The following is a 15,885-nucleotide window of genomic DNA, read 5'->3' as shown; positions in this document are numbered from 1 at the left end:
TCCACAATAAAACACTGGTTACTCTGAACACATTGTTAACAAAATTATAAAGCAAGGTAGGTTTTGGAAGAAACAGACCATAGCACATCAGTTTGACCAAGTGAGGATGGATAAGAAACTCAATCTTAGAAATAAGAAAGCAGGGGGTTGGGGATTTAGCTCAGTGGTAGAGCGCTTGCCTAGGAAGCACAAGGCCCTGGGTTCGGTCCCCAGCTCCGAAAAAAAGAACCAAAGAAATAAGAAAGCAATCCTGTTCAAATGGGAAAATACTTGAACAGACACTTTATGAGAGAACACAAGGCGTGGGTGTCTAGGGAGATGGCTCAGTTGGGAAAGTGTTTGCTGTACAAGCGTAAGGACCTGAGTTTGAATCCCTTAGTACCCAAGTACAAAATCTGGGCACAGCGTCATGGACAGACATGTAATCTAGAGCTGGAGAGGTACAGTCATGAAGATTACTGGAGCATGCTGTCCAGTCAGCCCAGCCTGCTGGGTCAGTGAACCCCAGGGCAGTGAGTGATACTATCTCACAAACAAAGATAGTCACTGAGGAACACACACAGTATTGACCTTTGGCCTCCACAGTCATGTGCACACCTTGCCCCCCAAAGAGAATTGGGGTGACCAAAACTCACATGAAAAGATGTTTTAATATCTGTAGTCACAAATAAAATTCCGAAAATGTCACTCCACCCCTCTATGAGAATGGCTAAAGTTAAAGGAAAATTCTGACTATACCAAGTGTTGACAAAGATGTAGAGAAACCAGAACACTTACATATTACTGATGGGGGTGCTGTTTGGCAGTTTCTTAGAAAGTCAGGAGTGGACCACATGCATGGCCTATTCCCATGCCACATATTACTTGAGAGAAAAGAAGGTGTATTTCCCTACAACTGTTTTAACATAAATATTTAAAGGATTTTATTTCTATCTGCCCCAAGCTGAGAACAAGTCAAGTTTTCTTCAAATATAAGCAGGTGAATTGTGGTCCACTCAGAAGGAATACTATGCAGCAACAGTAAGAAGGAATGGATGACTGATAAAACATGCTTAAACATGCTTAAACATGGATAGAAATCAAGTGAAGTATGTTGAGTGAAAGAAGCCAGAATGTATATAGGTACATACCTCCATGAACATGTATATACACCAAGTATATGCATACACACACACACACAAACACACACACAAACACATACACATAAACACACACAAATATGCACACATAAACACACACATACAAAAGCCAGCATATCTTTGATTTTTTCACACATTTCTAGAAAATCCTAAAAATTAAAGAAATAGGTGGCCCATGGAAGGTGGGAGGAGTCAGGAGGTAGGGCTAAAAAAGGAAACTTGAGGAATTGATGGAGTTGTTCATTGTCCAGGGAGAAGGGCCAGCTTCATCACTGTTGACATATGTTACCATATGAAAGTGGAGCCTTCTGTCCACTTATTTTGTACACACCCTTTATGCTTCAATAGATCTCTTTAAAGAGACCAAGCAATTCATGTTGGTACACAGGTTTATATGTCACAATCTGGTATAACTAGGGCTCAGAATCCCAGACACATAACTAAAGCTATTTTTCTTAATTCGTGGATGATAATTTTTGAGAATTTCATGCATGATTATACTGCATATACATGATTTCCACCCTCCCTTTCCCTACTATAACACCTCTCATCCCTCTACCATATCTTTGTTGTTATGGTTGTTATTGTTGTCACTGTGAGCCTGGCCTTTAATAGCTGAGCCATCTCTCCATCCCAATGGTCTATGTTTTAACTATTTGTTCCTATTTATGGGGGTAGTGTGAGGCTTCAGGACAAGTATGCAAATGGGTCACAGTCCAATCAGCATAATGGGCTTGCTCATGTCAAACACTTAGCAATGTGCTTGGCCCATCCAAAAATTGTCTCTATCAGGTTTGCTTTTTCTTTGATTAGTTATAAGATTACAGTTCCCTACTGTGCTGTAGACCCTTATGCTATCCTTCCTTTCCCAACCCGTCAACCATCCTTACTCCATCTCTCCTCTCTAGACTCTAGCCCTTCCAAGCCTCTACTGACCAGTGTTCTACTTTATGTCTGTGAGATCAGCTTCTTTGGCTCACTCCTGAGTGTGAAAGGTGCAGTTGGTGTCTTCAGGCCTGCCTCGTTTCACCCCACGCCTGGCTTGTTTCGCTTTATACGTTATCTTGTTCTATTCCTAAGGTTGCCATTGACAGTATTTTATGCATTTCTGTGGTACAGCAGTATTCCTCTGTGTGCGTCAGGGCATAGCATTCCCCACTCCCCATCCCCTAATTTTTATCCACTGTCTTATGTATTCCTATCTGAGATTCTATAGTAATCCATATAACTTATTTTTTTCCTTGCTTTTACAGGTTTTGTGTAAATTCTGACATCTCATGCTCAAGATTCCAGACAGAGTTGGGGTCGGTGGCAGAGTGGAGAAGGAACAAGGGTAAGACTTACCACACCTATTGCCTAATGGGAGAGAGGGACCATGTAACTCATTTGGAAACTGGATTTTGCAATGAGTTATCACTGTATTTCACATTTAACAGCCACTGCAAGGGAAGGAGATAAACCTGGAAACCTGGAAACCATTACTTTGTCAAGGGTGTTGCTGCCATTGAAGAAGCTGTCTATGGTGGAGTCACAGATAGAGCAGCCTGATGAAATGGTCTTGACTATTTCCATCCCTTTAGCCCACAGCCTGTCTCTGGCTCGCTGTACAGCAACTGTCTTGTCCAGACACTGAAGTCAGCTGTAGTATTAGAACAACCTTTGAATGTGATGATGTCACAATGACCCAAGTCTCATTCAGAGGAAGGGCTGATGTGTTGCTAAGCAACATTCTGTCTGCTTAAGTGAATCCATCACTTAGTGTGCTGTTGACCTTGAGGCGTACACAATGGCCTGAGATCTGTTAGGCTCATAAAAGAGATTTGGTTGGCATGCTTACAAAGGAAGCAGGATCTAGCATTATAAGAATGATATTAATGTAAGGTAATAAATGCAGTTGGTGAGTAGACCAGCAGGCTTTGCAGCTCTGGTGACACTTGGGATAACTGTAGAGTCAGAAGAGAGATCTTAAAATCTGACTGTTGGCGATGTAAGGCAGTCTAGGCCATAGGGTAGAGAGATATCCAGCATATTAATGAACCACAGCAACAAAACGATATCTTTCCTAGGTACCTGGATAGGGGCTCTGCATTGGGGGCCTCTGTAACTCTCTGATTCTCTTAGTGCTTTTGTGGTGAATCAACTCCTGTTCAATCAGCTAACTGACGTTTTGCTCATGAAATGGCAACCATACGCAGGTTTTTCCCTACTACACTCCATAATTCAAGTTTGAGGCACCTCTCACTCCATCTCTCTCTCTCTCTTGACGGGGTCTCACTGTGTAGCTGAGGCTAGCCCGGATGTCAGAATTCTTCTGCCTCAGCATGTTGAGCACCACAGTTACAGATGTCTGCCACCAAGCCTGGCTGTGCAGTCTTCTCATTTTACATAGAGAGGAGTGGCTTCTTGGCTTACTTCCATAACTGGTTAAGTTGGTCTCTCTAGCTCCCTTAAATTTTGTGCAAATGTTTTATGAGATTAATTCTGTAACTTCATTGTTTCTAGAGTGCACTTTATCCCTGCCATTTGGGGAAACCATTTTTTTTTAGCAGTCATTTTGGAACCAACAAGATTAATGAGTTTTTCTGAGCATGGGTTGGGTATGGCAAAGTCTGAGCTTGAGTCTTGGTTTTGAGGGTGGGAGGCGGGTGGCTTGGATATCCTGAAAGAACTTGGAGGTGTGTGCACATGCATGCGTGTCACAGTTAGCATGGAAAGAAGACAAAGAGATGGAAACCCAAAGAGTGAGGTTGGCTAGCCTTGAGATTAAGAGGTTTCCTGTGTCTATTACTAGATCTGTCATCTAGGAAATAGAATTATGACGAAATGGAAAGATAAAATTGGGAAAGACAATAAAGTAACTGGTTACTACTATAAACTTATTTTCCACTATTACTATTATTCACCTTATTACTATTATTTCACCTTTGTACATTTGTCTTGAGAAGGAGTTCACTTGGTAGCCCGGGTCCATCTCAAACTCATGTCAATCCTCCTGCCTCAGACTCCTAAGTAATGAAATCACAGGCATGTGATACCATAACTGGTTCGTCATTTAATTTAATATTAAGAAATGTACAGGTTGAATTAACATTTTCAGACAAGCGACAGATGATATTTTTAATTTATTTTTTCCTCTCTGTTATGGGAGATGTCAGATGTTAAATAATTTCTTCAAGAGCCTTAAAAATATGGACAATATAATCAGGTCCTTTCCTGAGTGCTCTCAATCCCAGAATTTGGGAAATAAATACAGGGAGATTGTATGAGACTAGCCTGCAGCATATATTATGATTCTGTTACACACCCAAGTATCACACACACACACACACACACACACACATGCATGCACACATACACACAACACACAACACACAACACACATACAAGTGAGTATCAGATAGGTTTTTACTAGCCAGGCTAAAGAACCTATAGACGTAGGCCAGTGGGATGGTTCAGTAGGCGCAGCCTCTTACCCCAAGCCTCATTAACTTGGGTTCAAGCCAAGGGACTCACATAGCTCTGACTCCTGCAAGTTGTCCTCTGACCTCACATTCTGTGCTGTAACACACCACCCACCTTGCCAAATAAATAAATATTAAAAAAACAAAGACAAAACAGTGATTCTGTAGATGTACAAACTCTCTGATGGTACGTGAGGACTTAGAATTTTCTTTACCACAGCCATGTGACTAACTGCCCAGGTTTCACGTATGTAGAGAAGGAACGGCAGATATATGGGTTTTCATCACACATGAGCCCTCTCTGCCGACGAGATATCACTCTCCCAGGCCATTCTCAGATCCTACCAGGAGACCCTGGAGGCTCACACCCATTTCCTTGCTTTTATCTTGCTTTTCGGAAGCCTCTGTTTCTTTTCACCTTTTATCTGACTTGAGGACAACCCTTCCAGACGCATTTTCCCCAAACCACATGATGGCTGCAAGCCAAGCTCCCCTTCAGAACATCTTTCCCATAAGCCCTGTCTCCACCCTTTAAACTTATCTCGAAAGAATCAAGTCCAAAACACAGGCCTTCGGAGGCAGCATCACATGTATTCTCTTTCTGTTTTGCTCAGCTTTCCTGAGAGTAATCATACCTCCCCTAGGAACCCAGGGTGCATTTCCCATTAGAGTTTGCTACTGGGACTTGCCTCTTTTTTTTTTAGGCTTAAAAATCTCATTTTAATGAATGTTACATTCATTGTTAACAATACAATGTTACAACCACTATACTGCTACCCAAACATTATTAGTATTAGAATGTCTCCCAATATTATACAGGCCTTCACATTTGTCCTGGGAAGTCAGTACACTAACTGTAAGCATTCAAGAGTTGGTTTGAGTTGTAATGGGCTTGGGCTAGAGCTCAGGGGCAGAGGTCATACTGAGCGCCCAAGCCCTGGATTCAATCACTGCACAGAAAGAAGCAAAAGTATCTGTAGGAGAGAAAGTGCTTTCAGAATTACAATGCAGTGGTCCAGGGGGTATCAATATGGCGCATGTCTGTAGGCAGAAGCTCGCTGTGTTCACAGCTCGCTTGCCTCGTCCTTCTCAGCCGGGATACAGGTGTGGCACTTGCCTCTTAAAGCTTGCATCTGTCCAGCTCTCAGACCCACAGATGCTGCCTGGGAACTATGGCTTTGGGGTTGAGTACTCCTAGTCTTTCTCCATCTGGAGCCCTAGAGATAAAGATCTAGACTGAAGGGTCAACCATATTTGGCTCTTTCTGGGCACTTATGGATAAGAATTGGTGCCCGCAGGTGAGAAGTCCTCTGGAAAATACCAGGTTGAGTCATCTTGTCACCTGCATGCCTGGCCATTTCTCTATCTTCTTTGAGCTGAGTTTCGATCCTTCACTCCTTATATGTCCTTGCCTGCTATTTCCTCAACACTGCTAGAAGTGAGGGACCCAGAGAAGCCAGAGCCACATGGTGGAAAAAGCGCAGTCTTTCCGGGTATAGCTGACCACGAGAGTCGGGTGCTGTTCCACAAGGAAGAACTCATTTGCATTATGTGGAGCCTCTGGGATTGTTGGGCTTCCTTGTTACCGCAACTTGCTATAGCATTATCCTGACTAATGTACCTTCCAGCTGTGCTTAGTTACGGAGGGAACAGTGTAAGGCAAAGACAGAAGTTAGAATGGGGGTAAACAGCACTGTGGATAAACTAGGTGCTTTCTCTGCGTGAACCGGTGAAAACCTGAGAGTTCTGAGGGTGACGCTGGGAGAGAGTATTACACTCCCTTTTAATGTAACAATGATTGTATGTGTGTCACAGGAGTTAAATTGGAAGACAGTTTTAAAAGAGAGTAGAGACAGAGCATGAAGAAATGATACCGAAAACGTCTTTTACCAATCCACAGAGGTACAGAGTCAATCTTGTTATCAGGAATATAAACCAGAGAAGTCACCATCCCCCAGTTTGCAATGTACATATAGGGCTGGTGAGCATGAGGCTGTTGTAGAGTTCTTAGTGAGTGTAAGTGTAAGTTACTGCTTCTATGATATTTTAAAGATATATTCTCTCTCTCTCTGTCTGTCTCTGTGTGTGTCTGTGTGTGTGTCTGTGTGTGTGTGTCTGTGTGTGTGTCTGTGTATATGTGTCTGTGTGTGTGTCTGTGTGTGTGTCTGTGTGTGTGTGTCTGTGTGTGTGTCTGTGTGTCTGTGTGTGTGTGTCTGTGTATGTGTGTCTGTGTATGTCTGTGTGTGTGTGTCTGTGTGTCTCTGTGTATGTGTGTGTCTGTGTGTCTCTGTGTATGTGTGTGTCTGTGTGTCTCTGTGTCTGTGTTTTACATGCACATATGTCTGCACACTACATGGTTTGAAGTACTCTCAGAGGTCAGAAGAAGGCATTGGATCCACTAGATCAAGCATTTCACGAGCATCATGAGCTTGCACATGGCTTCGGGGAACCGAACCGTGGTCCTTTGGAAGAGCATCCAGTGCCCTTAACTGCTGAGCCCTTCTGGGATTTCTCATCATGTGGAAAGTGACTTAGGTCTGGGTGGCTACTGATAGGTCAGGGGAAGTAGTCTACTTAAGTCTGTTCTACACAGTATCTTTCTTGCCATATGTTGACTGAGTAGAAGTGCCATTTTCAAGAAATTCCTCATGTTTCATGCTTTAGAATAAATGAGGCTCGTTTGTGGGGAAAGGGAACCATAGAAGACACTGTAAGCCCTCATGAGCTGGGGTTACGTCAGTGGAGTGTTCAGAAGAAAGGGAAAGCTCATTGGCATTTCGGGGTCCCACAGACTCTGTTGCCTTCCCCGGGCCTTGGTCTGTCTTGCTGATGGGAAATTTCCACAGCTGGACTTTGTGAGCCATCATGAGACATAGAAACCCTTCAGCAATGGCATCTGAGAAGAGAATGAAGCCTCGATCCAGATGTGCCTCTTAACAGGCTGCCTTCACACCTGCAAGGCACCCCATTCTTAAATGTGCTTCTCATTCCCCAGACAAGCCCAAGGGGACCCACATCCTTAAATAAAACACCTGTCTGTGCTAAATTGCTTTTCACGGCTGACTTACACCTCAGTAAAACTAGAGGACCAGAAAAGGAAATACTTTCACTCTGTAACTAACGTGGTATGTGCATAGTTCAGTTTTGGAAGACATGATATTTGTGCAAGAGGAAGAAGTCTGTGCTGTGATGCACACCTACCTGGACTCACAGAATCCATGACGACAAGAGCAGCAGGGTCGTCTGCAGGCATCTTCTCAGCGTGGAACTAACAGAGCTTAGATATGTAGTACCATGACCTCAATCAGAAAGCCTTCAGATTTTCTGCATATCAGCAAATGACACCGGATTTGCCAAAATGCTCCATTCCTGGACCCCACCCAGGATGAGAGTCACTGAGAATGGGTAGTGTCTGGAGATCTGTGTTTCAACCATCTTTACTGGTGCTTCTGAGTGCCTAAGATTTGTGAAACATCCGTTCTCCCACAAGTTAGAAGACAAAAGCTTCCAATTCTGCCTCAACTGCAGTCAATGGCTGCCAGGGAGCTCTTTGAGACAGAGGGAAGAGCATGGGCGAATGCTTCTCAGACGCCTTTTTGGGTCAAGTATCCTTTTTGGTTTAAACTTGTAAAGGTCTAATAAAATTAGGATGATTTTCATTTGCCCAGGAGAAACCGGAAGGTTAAAGGGTGCAGGATAGTAATTCTCACTAGCGAGCATCTCTGCATCCCTCTAAGGATGTCAGAATAGTTATACTTTAAAGGATGACTAAAGAGCGTGTGTACAGTCACGCCTGCATTGTACGCAAGGGGTGGGGTCAACGGGGTTAAACATTGGTGGTCATGCTTTTTCATTTTTAAGAGTCGTTAGCAAAACCAAGAGGAGTATGGGCTAAGTAGCAGAAATCTCAATGGGGCATGGATTACTATGGTATTTTAAAGTACATAGTTTGGGGGGTTGTTTTGTTTATTTGTTTATTTGTTGTTTTTGTTTTTCTGGAGCAGACGAGCTATTCTGTTTTATCCTCCTCCTCTCTGTCAGAGTCAGGTGGGCAGCTCGACCCAGGATAGAGATTTCGGAGACAACTTTAAAACAAGCATGCATGGGTCTAGAGAAGAAAGGTCAAAAGCCAGCTTTATATAGGGCAGAACAGTGTGTGACAACATTTCAATGTTATCCACACCCAGAAAACCCTTTGGTCAGAGTGAGTGGAGACCCAGGAAGACTTGGATTTGTGAGGCTGTCAAGAGAGGGGAGCGGAGAAAGTTTAGAGAGAAACGTTTTTTAGATCATTCGCTTGTGTGGTCGTAGAAGTTGTTACGATCTGCAAGAATTTGGGGATCAAGTGTGCCATATTTTGGCCATTGAGCTATATATACTGGGGCCAAGGCATTTGCAGTAAACCAGTGAGGCTTTAATGTAGTCTCTGAGATTAGAGAAGGCAGGTGAGTCAAGCTCCAGGATCTGAGAGACCGGTAGAGAGGGAGCCAGGAACAGAGCAAGGAGAGATTTAGGGAATAAGGTTGAAAACAGAAAACTTGCCAGACGGAAGATTCCAATACAGGGAGAGGGGTCAGTGTCTTACCCAAGAGATGCCCCAATCACAGTGGAAGCACACAGCAACTTGCTGCCAGGCGATGAGAGGTGTAGCCATTCCACATGGCAGGTACCCAGGAGGACTTAGCAGGTCCCAGGAGCCAGAGAGACCAAGAGTACACTTACCCAGTGGACGAGGAAAGATGGATGATTAAAGCAGGTGAAGAATCACACTCAGATATTTGGAGTTGAATATGGTGGGCGACTGAAGGCAGTGGAAACAAATGCTCTATATTTTATACGAGTCGAGTCAGCAACTTGGTTTGGTTATGAGAGGCTGGGCCCTTGAAAGGCGATTCACGTGTACCTCTCCTGGGCTTTGGCAACAAATATATACATGTATGAGGGGGTATAGTAAAGAAACTGGCAAAATGACTGCTCCATATGGTTAAGATTTGTATTGGAAATGTGAAAGAGAGAACTACCAGAGGCCTCTGGAAGAGTCCAGAGCAAATAAAGAAGTAGATGGAATGAAACAGGACAGGAGAGAATAGTTGAGATAGTGAGGAATCGGGGTGGGGGTAGAGATGAGAGAGAGGAAGTGGGAGCAAGATAGATGGGATAGATAGAAAGGTAGATTAGATAGATAGATAGATAGATAGATAGATAGATAGATAGATAGATAGATGATGGATAGATGATAGATAGATGATAGATTGACAGATAGATGAATAGATAAATAGATTGATAGATGATGGGTGGATAGATGATAGATTGACAGATAGATAGATGGATAGAAAGGTAGATAGATAGATAGATGATGGGTGGATAGATGATAGATTGACAGATAGGTAGATGAATAGAAAGGTAGATAGATAGATGATAGATAGATAGATAGATAGATAGATAGATAGATAGATAGATAGATAGATTTGAGAATGGCTGGGTTATAAGAAGAATGAGTCGCTGTGGAGAAGGAAACCCATAAGCTGGAGGGAGTTTAAGGTAAGGAGGTGAGAAGGACCAGGACATTAGCATGGACACTGACAAGTGTAAAGGTAAGCACTTGTGATACTGAGCAGGCTGCAGGCGGGGCCAGGTCTTGATATGCATTTAGGTGCCGTACATTTCTTCTGCCAGAGTTAAGTACACGTGACTCTCTGGCTGATGGAAACTGATTTCCCAAGTTGTTGAGAAACAGTGGCTTTTCTCTAACTGCCAGAAATCCTATAGTCCATTTTGAGCTCACTTCTGGATATATGGGCTGCCCTTTGGAGTTTGGGAAGCTCGAGTTTCCTTTGAACACCACATACATCACATCCTCCTCTTAATCAGACATAAGTATACAAAGAAAATGTTGACCTTGGCTCTGCACCGATCTTGTATCTACTAGGGAAGAAGGGACAGTGTCTGTGGATTGTTTTTGTCCCTGTGAAGTGTGATCTAGCTTTGTCTCCGGATTAACCACAACTCGCCTTTCCAATGGTCGGCTTCCTGCCTTCCTTTGAGGCAGCAGAGTATGAGTGCCAATGGTATTTTGCCGTTTACACACTTCTGAGCCAGCCTCCTTGTCTTCGCCAGGTGTGCCTGGGTAAATGTTTAACTACCAGTTCTCTGAAAACAAATCAAAATCAAACAACTCTGCAAAGGGTGCCTAGCCCTTCTGCAGCCTCAGATGGCCCTGCAGGTGCGGTGTGACCTCTCCACTGCTTGCTGACGTCACAGTGGAACGGTGACCTCCGGGTCTGCTTTCCTTTACTGGGTTTTTGAAGGAAGCTTAAATTTGAGAGTGTTTATGACTTCGGCAGAGCTTTTCCCAAAAGATGGTCCTGGCTAAATGTGTCCCTGAGCTGTTCCCAACTCCTGTCCATTCTCAACTCCGGTATGACGACTTAAAGCTAAGACAGTTTTGTGTCTGGGAATCTTCATTGTTGTTGCTGGAAGTCATTACTTTGTCTTAAAGCACCAAGGTGGTGTGAAAATTCAAGTGGTTGTTAATGACTTCTGGGGCAGTCCTTTTATTTACTGTCATAGCTACCTCACAGCCTCTTCTCCTGCAAGCCAAAGAGGTCTGTCTGCTTGCTGTGGCTGCTCAGAGATTTTCTATTGGTCTGTAGTTGATGCTTCTCGGTATCAAAGAAGAACTAACTTTTCTTTAAAGCACGACATTTTAAGCATTTTTTAAAGCTTCCTAGAGCCATTTTATAAGGTCTGAAGCAGGGGACCAAAGAGCCCAAGCAGCTGGCTCTTGGCTGACACTACTAAATAAAGAATGAGATCAAATACAGATTCCTCACCCCTGCGCCACCGCACCATGCCACGACTCCTCCCCCCTTCAGGAGTCAGTCCATAGGTACATTACGCGGAAGCCCTTCTCTTTATTTTGAAGAGTCTTTAGGATTCCATAATGAGATAGATGAACTGATTTTCATGTATACATGTATGTGGTAGTGGTGGTGATGTGTGTGTGTGTGTGTATGTGTGTGTGTATGTTGTGTGTGTGGTGTGGTATATGATGTTTGTGTTGTATGTATGTGTGTGTGGTGTGATATATATGGTGTGTGTGTGAGTGGTGTATGTGGTGATGATGTATGTGTGTATATGTGTATGTATACCTCTGTGTGTGGTGTGTTGTGTCTGTGGTATGGTATGTAATGTGTGTGTGTGTATGTGTGTGTAGTGTAGTGTGTGTGTGTTGTGTATGTGGTGGTGTGTGTGCATGTTATGTGTGTATGTGGGTATGTTTCTCTGTATGTCTGGTATATTCAGTGTGTGTGTGTAGTGTGTGTAATGTGTATGTGGTGGTGGTGGTGGTGTGTGTGTGTGTGTGTCTATGTCTGTGTTATATTGCCTGGGACTGAATCAAGGCCTTTCGTCATGCACAGCAAGAACTCTACCACAGCTCTCGTTTTACTTTTAAGCAGTCTTGCTAAATTTCCTTAGACAGTCTTGAACACATTCTGTGGCCCAGGTAGGTCTTGAACTTCTGTTTCAGCCTCCCAAGTAGTATCATAAGCCTGAGACATTAAGAACAGCTGGTCATTTTCATCTGAACTACCCTAGAGAAAGTTCATTTTCTTGTGGAGTGCTTTAATGTGAATGGAGTTATTCAACATGATCAGTGCAGAAAAGATCACACACACACACACACACACACACACACACACACACACACACGCTGCCTTTGCTAGGCTTTGAATAGTTCTGGAGGGTTCCAGGTTTACCCAAGCACCTTCTCTCCTAAGTTCCACTTGTATCCAGGTGACAGCAATAGAGACTCCTGGTTGGAAGACAAGTCCCTGTGCATAGCAGCATATCTATGTGGAAAATCACCAAACAGAGCACTATCTGATGTCCTATAATTAATGTTTTCTCTTCAGATATCAATTCCAGGCTTGGCACCTCGTTTGTCACATGGTCTGAGAGGAATAGATAGCCGTGACATAAGAGAAAAGAGAATCACAAAATCGTGTTTTCTGTCAGTACTCACCCTCGCCCACATTTTCCCTTAAGGAGCGTTGGCACTTTGGATCTCCAGGATAGTTCCAGGGCTGCAGTCTGTTGGCCTGTTTCCTCCTTGTCATAGCTCCCCGTCAACAAGGCTGGTGTTGGAGACTCACAGTTCGCTAGCCTTGAAGACACAAGTTAGAAATGCATGTAAAACTCTGGAATGGGTCGAGACATTTCTGTCATTGAAGGGCCACATCACAGATGGTGGGGGGAAGTCAAGTGCACAGCCTCATGAACGGAATCCACCAATCATTTATCCGTGTATGCACGAAGCCATAGAAAGTTCTTGCTACATCTACTCAAATGTCAAAGATACATAAAACACGGCCCTGCCCTTACGCCGCTCACACTCAGGTTGTGAAAAGTGAGTCCTACAGTGACGGGTACCTTGGCCACATATGCAGTGTGCCAAGAGAGAACACCGAAAAGAGAGAAAATGGGCATTTGGTGTGTCTGGAGCAGTAGGCGCGTTATAGGTTTTCTCATGAGGGTCAGAGGTCAAGGGCTCTTTGCCGTCTATACTCCATATACACCTTCTGCCTCGTCTTGCGATCCCCCTTTAAACCAATTTACGGTGTTTCTACGTTTTTCTGTTTGAAGCCTCCATGTTCCTGCTTTACTTGTTCCCAGTAGCTTGAGAGGATCACTCAGGCCGTGTGTTCTTCATATCTCCCTCACAAAGAGGGAGAAGTAATAGTTTGGAAACGTGGTCTTTAAATTGCTGAGATGCAAAGCTTGAATTTTGATTCTTTTTTTTATTCGGAAGAAAACTGAACTGGGCTTTCAGAGGGCTGCGGCTGGCCAGTACTTCACTTTCTTCTCTCACCTCCTCATAGCTGTAGGCATCAGTTTTATGTGGTGTTTGTGTGTGTGTGCATGCGTGTGTGTGTGTGTGTGTGTGTGTGTGTGTGTGTGTATGCGCGCGTGGATGCACGCACATGCCTGTTTGTCTCTCTGTCTCTGTCTGTTTCTCTGTGTCTGTCTCTTTCTCTGTGTATCTCACTCTGTCTCTCTGTGTTTATGTCTCTCTGTCTCTGTGTATCTGTCTGTCCATCTCTCTGTGTGTCTGTCTATTTGACTGTCTCTCTGTGTAAGTGTGTCTATCTCTGTTTCTGTGGATCTGTTTCTGTGTGTATGTCTGTCTCTCTCTGTGTGTATGTCTCTCTGTATCTGTCTATCTGTCTCTCTCTGTCTTTGTTTCTCTGTGTGTGTCTGTCTTTCTGCCTGTCTGTGTGTGTGTGCATCTCTCTCTGTGTGTGTGTGTGTGTGTGTGTATGCACGCGAGGATGCACGCACATGCCTGTTTGTCTCTCTGTCTCTGTCTGTTTCTCTGTGTCTGTCTCTTTCTCTGTGTATCTCACTCTGTCTCTCTGTGTTTATGTCTCTCTGTCTCTGTGTATCTGTCTGTCCATCTCTCTGTGTGTCTGTCTATTTGACTGTCTCTCTGTGTAAGTGTGTCTATCTCTGTTTCTGTGTGTCTGTTTCTCTGTGTGTATGTCTGTCTCTGTGTGTGTGTATGTCTCTCTGTATCTGTCTATCTGTCTCTCTCTGTCTTTGTTTCTCTCTGTGTGTGTCTGTCTTTCTGCCTGTCTGTGTGTGTGTGCATCTCTCTGTGTGTGTGTGTGTGTGTGTGTGTATGCACGCGAGGATGCACGCACATGCCTGTTTGTCTCTCTGTCTCTGTCTGTTTCTCTGTGTCTGTCTCTTTCTCTGTGTATCTCACTCTGTCTCTCTGTGTTTATGTCTCTCTGTCTCTGTGTATCTGTCTGTCCATCTCTCTGTGTGTCTGTCTATTTGACTGTCTCTCTGTGTAAGTGTGTCTATCTCTGTTTCTGTGTGTCTGTTTCTCTGTGTGTATGTCTGTCTCTGTGTGTGTGTATGTCTCTCTGTATCTGTCTATCTGTCTCTCTCTGTCTTTGTTTCTCTCTGTGTGTGTCTGTCTTTCTGCCTGTCTGTGTGTGTGTGCATCTCTCTGTGTGTGTGTGTGTGTGTGTGTGTATGCACGCGAGGATGCACGCACATGCCTGTTTGTCTCTCTGTCTCTGTCTGTTTCTCTGTGTCTGTCTCTTTCTCTGTGTATCTCACTCTGTCTCTCTGTGTTTATGTCTCTCTGTCTCTGTGTATCTGTCTGTCCATCTCTCTGTGTGTCTGTCTATTTGACTGTCTCTCTGTGTAAGTGTGTCTATCTCTGTTTCTGTGTGTCTGTTTCTCTGTGTGTATGTCTGTCTCTGTGTGTGTGTATGTCTCTCTGTATCTGTCTATCTGTCTCTCTCTGTCTTTGTTTCTCTCTGTGTGTGTCTGTCTTTCTGCCTGTCTGTGTGTGCGTGCATGTCTCATGTCTCTCTCTATTTCTCTCTCTCTCTCTCTCTCTCTCTCTCTCTCTCCCTCCGTGTGTGTGTGTGTGTGTGTGTATTCATGGATAATATTAAAGATATATTCTTAGAAAAATCCCGATAGTCAAGACCCGCATGCTGTATGTAGAAGTCTTTTTGAGAACTGGCAATCTGAATCTTTGCAGGAGGAAAGAGTTTCCCCTGTCAAGAACACAATCAAATGAAGTAGGTGTTAGAGCAGAAAAGTGAGGAACGGGTCTGGCACACAATAGTTGGTAAGCTAACTGTCTCCCAACCCCACATAGCTTCCCTCACAAGGAGGAAGAGAACTTTCCATTCCAAGCAGAGAGCAATGGGAGTTGGTCCCTCTGCTTCCGCACGGATGGGCACAACCTCCTGTAGTTTTCGTTTCATTAACACAGTATTTTCTCATCTTGGTGAGGAGCAGAAAGGGAGTTTTCCTCAGAGACACTTGCAGTGGCACGCAAGGGGACAAGAGCCCAGGACTCAATTGTTCTGCGGAACCCAAGCGTGGTTAACCAAGCTTCTCCACCCCCAAGGGAGCTGAGAGCCCCAGCAGGGAGTCGCAAGTATGGTTCCCAGCATCCTGTTCATTTCCCTGTAGGTCCTCACACCTGCATGGGTTCCAACTGCCAAACTGCCGAGTGTTTACAAGGCAATCACTTAGGGTTGAGCTCTGTTTAGGAGAAATCATAATGCACAGTGCTAGGAATTCTATAATTATATTTGTATGTGTATGTGTAGGTGTGTGTGTGTGTGTGTGTGTGTGTGTGTGTGTGTGTGTGTAAGAAACACACCTGACACCCAAATGAGGGCGTGCAGCAATGCTGGCACCCCAGATGTTCACAATGGGACCCCTACACGTACTCTTAAAGTTTTCCTTCT

At 44.1% G+C, this 15,885-nt stretch overlaps 1 protein-coding gene and 1 long non-coding RNA gene across 5 annotated transcripts in view; one reads left to right on the top strand and one right to left on the bottom strand.

Moving 5' to 3' along the window:
• Positions 1 to 4,721, top strand: part of LOC102548345 (uncharacterized) — a 34,340-nt gene extending 29,619 nt beyond the window's left edge. The window contains exons 12-13 of the long non-coding RNA XR_015641226.1: positions 2,393 to 2,472; positions 2,576 to 4,721. This is a non-coding gene — a long non-coding RNA (uncharacterized LOC102548345). The remainder of the gene's footprint in view (positions 1 to 2,392; positions 2,473 to 2,575) is intronic.
• Positions 1 to 15,885, bottom strand: part of Nedd9 (neural precursor cell expressed, developmentally down-regulated 9) — a 179,050-nt gene that overhangs the window by 101,827 nt on the left and 61,338 nt on the right. For all 4 annotated transcript variants that reach the window (XM_087590011.1, XM_087590013.1, XM_087590014.1 and 1 more), the window contains exon 2: positions 12,627 to 12,767. In XM_087590011.1, the coding sequence (XP_087446137.1) occupies positions 12,627 to 12,720 (94 nt within the window). In that variant the 5' untranslated portion in view covers positions 12,721 to 12,767. The remainder of the gene's footprint in view (positions 1 to 12,626; positions 12,768 to 15,885) is intronic.

Source organism: Rattus norvegicus, chromosome 17 (assembly GCF_021556685.1).
Source record: "Rattus norvegicus strain SHRSP/BbbUtx chromosome 17, alternate assembly SHRSP_T2T, whole genome shotgun sequence".
Taxonomy (NCBI): Eukaryota; Metazoa; Chordata; class Mammalia; order Rodentia; family Muridae; genus Rattus; species Rattus norvegicus.
This window is presented reverse-complemented; position numbering and strand designations above follow the sequence as displayed.